Below are 7,579 nucleotides of genomic sequence, written 5' to 3' on the forward strand. Positions count from 1 at the left end.
AGTCATCAATTTTCAGGAAATGTCGACACGAGCTTTATTGCCTTTGCGCGCTAATGAGCTTTTCCCAATCACTCCTGATGATGGTTGAAGGTCGAAACTTTCCCAGCAGGCTCACCGATCTTTGCCCCACTAAATGCCATAACGGGCATGTTCTTAGCCACTTTATATACAGGTAAATAATTTTTTTAGCTTTGAAGTTATTAAGTTCATTCATTTGGTGCCGGGTACATGGAAAAACGTTTCTCTTTATTGTCATCTGAAACTGTTTTCTTGTTCCCCATTGGCGATTTTTCGTACGAAATGAGCAAAAACAGTCGACTGGTCGCATGCAACTTGATGAATCGCCGCTATTTCCGAGACACCAACGGCCGAGGAAGACAGTGAATTTTTTCGGAATTTCATGGCCGTTCTTCTTTTGTTCTTCCCCACAATCCATAGGTCACAATCATCGTTTCGCGATAATCATCATCAGTCGGACGCCGTGATCTAACCGCAAAATGATTATTATAAGAGACCGGACAACAACAACAGCAACACACAACACGGGTATCATCATCATCCATACATTAGCCAACTCGGCTTTGACAAGGCCATCCAGGTCTATAAATAGAAGGGGTGACTACGTGAAGAACCCGCGCCTGGTAATTGATGATGCAATAACTGTCACGGGCTAGCAGGAGGAGCTGCAGAAGACGGCACGAGAAAAATTTTCAGTCTTTACATGCAGGATGTGGAGGATCGATGGTGCCTGCTAATGGCGCTGGTTACTTTCATTAGCCGATTCGCCAAGTGCACCTCATTCAAGCCCAAATCATTAGTGCGATTATTGCTTGCCCTAATGGGCAACACGCCGATCAGGTTGCTTTGGTTGCGACCACTTTCTAATGCGACTGGGCCACGCCCTTTGCGCTGCGTTACCATCGGCCAAAATCCATTTAKCACAGGTCAGAAGGCACATCGTGGCCTAGTGGTACCAGTGGCRAACCTGACTRAAGATACACGCTGAATGAMTATTTTCTATGATGCTCAAGCGAACATCATAGATACTTSAWMATAGAATCATMGAARAWASATASAAACGAACATCATAGAWMATTCACAAGCTTGAGTATCGATTGGCGTCTGAACCATTTGAGCCATATAATTCGTTTTGCTATCGTTGGATAGAGAATTGAAAACTCGATTCAGAAATAACAACTTGATCCAGGAAATTCGAGTAGTTTTGACCCAGAAAGCAAAATTTCAATATCAGTCACTTAGGTGCAAGATTGTGCCAAAATTTCATGTTTTCCGGCCCGTGTTTGCTCAATTCTCGGCAGCAAAAGGGGCAAAAACGCTCATTTTGACATCATTCGAAAGAGAACTAAATGGCCCTTTAAGAAAATGAACCATCGATAAGGAAGTGTTGGCGGTTTTCCCAAAAAAGTGTTCGTTTCAGGAAGTTTTACATTTGCGTGTTTTTCTGTTGAGATGTAAAACCGATTAAAACTGGCGCTGCTTTTTTCGAAGTTTCTCAAGAACCATTTGAGCTACAGAATTCGTTTTGGCATCGTTGGATAAAGAATTGAAAACTCGATTCAGCAATAATAACATGAGTGAGGAAAGTCGAGGAGTTTTGCCCCAGAAAGCGAAATTTCAATATCAGACAGTTAGGTACAAGATTATGCCAAAATTTCCTGTTTTCCGTCCCGTTTTTTGCTCATTTCTCGGAAGCAGCATAAGCAAAAACGCTCATTTTTACATCATTCCGGATAGAACTAAATGGCCTTTTCATATAGTGAACCATCGATAAGTAAATGATGGCCGTTGTCTCAAAAAAGTCTTGTTTTCAAGAGGTTTTGTACTTGCGTGATTTTTCGTGTGTTGCAAAATCGACTCAAACACGACGTTGCTTTTTTCGAAGTTTCTCAAGAACCATTTGAGCCACAAAATTCGTTTTGGCATCGTTGGATAGAGAATTGAAAACTCAACTCAGAAATAACAACATGAGTGAGGAAAGTCGAGTAATTTTGACCCAGAAAGCAAAATTTCAATAACAGACACTTAGGTGCAAGATTATGCCAAAATTTCATGTTTTAAAAACATCCGTTTTTGCTCAACTCTCGCAAGCAAAATAGTCAAGAACGCTCATTTTTTCAATCATTCCTTAAAGGTCCCATCAGTATGGCCCTTGATACGCCAATGGTTACTCAGAAAATGAGTGCATGTCGTTAAGAGTAACGATGTAAGCCAGTACCTTTTGCACTAGATTGTAGGCGGGCTCGAGCTTAAATGTCGGAGAAATTGAGCTTACGTAAGGCCGCCTTTGACCTCATTGACTGAAAATTTGCATTGGAAGCGACAGAAAAACAATTTCGGAACAATCTGGTCTTCCTCACACTGAGCGAAGGTGGGCGACATTCAACCGTTTTGATGCATTGAAGCATGAACGGTCTGCGCTTGGAGTAGTTGAAACAGCAATTGAAAATCAGGCCCAACTGCCCATACAATGGGGCATTAAATTTCCATTGCAATAGAAAGCTGTGATACGTAACGTAAATAAATCCATAAAATTTGTAAAGTCGCTTAAGCACGTGCATGGGACGTAAAATGGACCAAATCGCTCGATTGTTCGGTGTTCGAAGCGGCAGCCAACGCCAAGAAGTGGAGGATTTTGCTCAGTTCAGTGTCGAATCATGCAGGCAAAGACACCTGGATGATCAGAAAAATGTGGCCATATCGTTAACGACGCAAGGCGAAAAAAAGCTATGCGATTACCGCCTAATTTGTAGTCAAAGTCGCAACCGGCCGGGTACGACCGATCCTGCTTGAAATATGGTTGCATTTATGCCGCCTGAAACAGCTACCAGGTACTTTACACATTTCGCCGTCTAGTGAAGCACACCATCTGAATTTTAATTGTTATGCGTTCAAAGAAGATCCAAAGAGCGATAGAGTTGGCCGAAGAGGAAGACGAGTCGATCAAACGGACCATCGATGCCGATTCCAGGAAAATGAATGAGCCGGCAGGAAAAAAGCAATTTGCTCAATGGCAAAGTCCAACACTGAGTTTTCCCAAATAACTGCCTTTCCATTTAATTGTCCATTGCGTGACCAAATATTTGCCATTAAGTTAATTAAGGCAGAATGGCGTGTCATCGATGCAACCTACCCTCACCGCAGAATTATTGTTTGCATTCTATTTTTACTGGCAAGGTTACGTTCAACCCGAATGTAAATGATTCCTTAATGGAAAACGATGGGGAAAAATGGTTGAATTTTTTCCAGACTACTTTATGAATCCTCCAGGAACAAATTTTCAATCAACACACTAAGCAAGAACCGAACAGACCCGACCTTTTCCCAACCGATTTTCAAAATTCAACTGATGTTTTCAAGCCAGTGAAATTTGCATTTGATCAGCTTCGAGTGTATTTTTATGTAAAAATGCTTGTAAAAGCCCGAAGTTGAAAAGGAGGTACTTGATTTTTGATTCGTAAATGTTTCACAAAAAGATGATTGGGAGAAAGTAAAAAAAGCAAATTTAAGTCGATTGGTGCAGACAGTCGCCTGCTCTATCTGTTTGAAAGGCGTTTCCATGGAAACGCGTCAAGTTTGTGCACAGTTCTCGGTACACAAATGGACGAGGACTCTCTGCACCAACAGTAATCTTAATTATTTCTACGGCAAATTTTCTCGAAAACTTGGCCAAGTTTCTTTCAGTTGCAACTGTGCATCTGAACTGTTGCCTAAAACGGATTTAGGTCTTGAACCTAAATGACTATAATGTTTACCAATTATGAGTTTGACTGGATTTGAAACGTAACGAAATCAACGATAAAGATTTTGCTTCAGACTGTGACAAAATGCACCTATTTTTACATAAAAATATACTCGAAGCTGATCAAATGCAAATTTCACTGGCTTGAAAACATAAGTTGAATTATAAGCAAACACCGAACTTCAATTGTGCTTTGGCTCTTGCTTTTCGCAAAAAGGTTTTCATCATTTTTTAATTATGACAGAGGATCGTTACCCGGTTGGCACCGGTTGAGGATGGGCATTAGAAGAATGGCTGAAACGTTGATTGAGTGAAGAAATGTCCACTTTCGAGAGCATTTTATGTTCGTGCTTCTTCTGCGTTAAACCGGCCAATTTTTTTTTGGCTTTACAAGAAAATAATCTGAGTGCATTGATTCTATTAGCTACCGTGATGTAAACAGAACTGATTATTTCTCCATAAAACGAATTGTGAAAAAAATGGCAACAATTGATTCTTATGGAGAATAAATTCATTTTCCAATATTAACACTCGGTAGATGACCAATCCCATAGCAAAAACCGATAGCACAAAACAAAGCAATTTGGTAGAATGACGTTTAATTCAATATCCATCAAGGATGGCGCTTTTTTTCTTCGATTGTTACCTTGACGGGATATTAAATCGAACGAAAACACCAAAGATTCATTTAGCATTATGTAAAACGCCTCTCTGGTATATGTAGAAATCTGTGTGTGATGATTGGTTTTTTTCATCTATTCAGGAGGTTTAATATTAGATCATGTTTCCTAATAGAACTTGCGGCTGAAGAATGACCTTCCGCAGTAATTCGCAGCTAATGATTGGGTTTGAGCTGTTAATTGTTTCGGTATTTTTGGTGCAACCGGCGCAGCTGATCGGGATTTCAGACATCCATTAGTAGGCGAGCAAACAACTCGGGGATTTACCAGGAAGCAATTTTCCGATTTTTCCTCCACGAAAGTGCAACGCTCGAATGTTTAAGAACGAAAATTAGCAGCGATACGTGAATGTGTTCTTTCGCAAAAACCTCACTACCGTTTATGTCCTTCTTAAGCTAATACCTGTTTTAAATAAGTGGGTACAGCCAGTAGCGCACCGGCATTTCCTTCTTCGCCCGCTGGCTTTTCTGCAGGGTTCTAAAGCACTTTTATGGGGTCGAAAGCTTTGAGGGTTTATACAGCTCAATTGTCCATGCGGAGGATTTTTGGCTGAATAGCAATCAGCGGTTTAGTGCAGTTTTTTTCCAAAATGTGGCGTGTTCCGCCCCTGATTAGATGGATACGCCCATATTTCCGAAGAAGAAGCTCTGAAAACCATACGTTTAGTACCAGACCAGCACACACGTCCGGCAGGGGTCTTTGGACTCACCTCCGACGATTGTGAACCACTGCATACATTAGCAACAACTTTTCTGCTCGTTCAATCGGTTCGCATGGCAAAAACTCCCTTAGCTCTAATACGCCAAGCTCCAAACTATGCCCAGAATTATCTCTTTGTCGCAAAAAGATTTTCCAGTCAAACTAACTTTAAAAACGGTCCGACTAAGTCCATTTTTTCGGCCAAGCCAACAGACCAGATGGCGCAAAAATTGGCCGTTGTGTGCCCATTTAAAGTTAGAGGCGAGCCCCGCCTCGCTTTAATCATTAATAATATTGAAACTAGGCGCAAAGGCACACAGGAATAATACCGCTATTTAACAGCCATTGTCATGCCATAATTCGAGTGTGATGGCGCATTCATTTATGCCGACATAATGCCATTTCCGGTCTCATAAAGCCGACGAAAAGTCAATAAGGAAAACTGTTCATGAATGGTCGGCATTGTGGGCCCCCCTGTTCGTGTTCTTGCATGTTCAATTTACGGCTTTCCGGACTGGACGCGACACGCAACGCTTTTCCCGAGCTTTCCCTCCACCGGACCTTCAACGAGCCGAAATTTCCCCATCAAATACGTTTGACGTTATTGGCAACAATTTAGATTCACAGTTGGCCAAGTTTTCGAGAAAATTTGCCGTAGAAATAATTAAGATTACTGTTGGTGCAGGCAGTCCTCGTCCATTTGTGCAGCGAGAACTGTACACAAACTGGGCGCGTTTCCATGGAAACGCCGTTCAAACAGATAAAGGAGGCGACTGTCTGCACCAATAGACGTAAATTGCCGTTTTTCACTGGCTCCCAATCATCTTTGTTTTTGAAACATTGGCAAATCAAAAATCAAGTCAACTTCAATCAAACTCCAACATTCACTACCTACCTGTCACACTTTGACAATTGACTTGCCTGTAGGTCTTGAGAGCACTGTCTGTCACTTCTCAAACTTGACAGCGTCAATCAATGTCACTTTAACTTAGTATGCCACTGATTGTTTAGGGAGTTTTGCAGTTTATTTTAATTAAAGCGGTTCGTATGTGAATCGGATCGAATCGCCACACCAGCACCATGCATAAAAACGAAATTATAAATTTAAATTTGAGCCGCTCTTGTGTATGTGGGCAAATCCGTTGTAACCTACCATTTATAATGCAAATACGTAATATTTCAATGGAAGTTTCGGTCTTTGTTTCCAGCCAGTTCTTCGGTTTCTTCGGGCAAGTTTGCCGGCCCAAGTGAAGAACCGCAAGCGAAACGTTGGTGTATAAGAAAACAATCTGATCCTTCACTTTTATATCGGTTTATTTGACTTTCAAAATGATATGGACACCAAGTAGTAGTAAAACTAAATCGTACGAATTACACGCTAATTAAAATTAGAAAATCACTAAAACCTACGAATCACAAGTCTTAGAAAATCGAAAATGGACTTAAATAAGCTAAATCGACGCGGTCTACTTCCATGAAGACGTGTGAATAGGAAGGATAAGTTGCTGTTTAAGGCACATTTCTAGTCAGTTTGCGATGAGAGAACCCGTGGTTGTGCGCCCATTAATAAGCCGGAAAGTTTCGATGTTTGGACGTCATCAGGTGCTTTAAGAAAGCATGGCTTGCAAAAAATGACTGAATTGAAAATGCAACCTTTTGGGTGGTTCCGCAACATTACAACTAAGGCACTTCCGGAATACACGTTAAAAGTCGTCTAAAACACGCACAAATCAATCAGACGTTTCTCATTTTGCACGGCCCCAATCATCATCAGGCGCGAACCAGCCGACCAAAGCGAATAAATATATACAAGGCACTTTGCTGTACTTGGCAGCATGAACATCCGAACCCAACACCGACGGTTCCCAGTAGTGCCTGTTGCAAGTGGAAGTAGCCGAGCAGCCGATCGAGTACCAACCTTAACAGTAGACAAATCACAAATAGCCAAGCCATGGCGATAACAAAGAGCCCTACAAATAGAGGGTACCACGGCTTTTCGGTCCACTAATCGAATACTTGGAATGTTTTTTATACACTATGGCCGCTGGATCGAGAATCTTCTTCGGTTTGTCGACGAGGGGCATCGAAATGTCCGGATGCTCTCTGGTCTCCCACACCAGGTTGGTGAGGCTGCGCGGCCTGGACAGTTTTCTGGACCGCTTTTCCGGCTGTTTGGTGCCGGCGCCGGAGTCGCCCGAAGCGCGACCTCCAGAGTTGCTCGAGTCCAGGGTTCCGTCCATTTCCATCGCCTGCAACCAAAGCAAACCTACTGAAGCTGGATGAAGAATTCATGATTCATAATTCATAGTTCTACCATCAGAAGATTGTATCCTATGCTGATGACACAGCATTGATCTATTCAGGGGTTTCGTGGGATGAGGTTAGAAGGAAGGCAATGGACGGGATGGATGTGGTAAAAATGGCTAGATTCACATAAATT

At 41.9% G+C, this 7,579-nt stretch overlaps 1 protein-coding gene across 1 annotated transcript in view; it reads right to left on the reverse strand.

Annotated features, from left to right (window-relative positions):
- Positions 1-6,435: 6,435 nt before the first annotated feature.
- The window catches only part of LOC109538961, a gene marked incomplete in the record, with an annotated part of 31,776 nt that continues 30,632 nt past the window's right edge, over positions 6,436-7,579 (reverse strand). Inside the window, 1 exon segment of the mRNA XM_048661942.1 lies at positions 6,436-7,388. Within this exon segment, the coding sequence (XP_048517899.1) occupies positions 7,110-7,388 (279 nt within the window).

The sequence above is a fragment of the Dendroctonus ponderosae genome, unplaced genomic scaffold, assembly GCF_020466585.1.
Source record: "Dendroctonus ponderosae isolate FM_Combo_2020 unplaced genomic scaffold, Dpon_F_20191213v2 Dpon_F_20191213_10, whole genome shotgun sequence".
In the NCBI taxonomy this organism is placed as follows: Eukaryota; Metazoa; Arthropoda; class Insecta; order Coleoptera; family Curculionidae; genus Dendroctonus; species Dendroctonus ponderosae.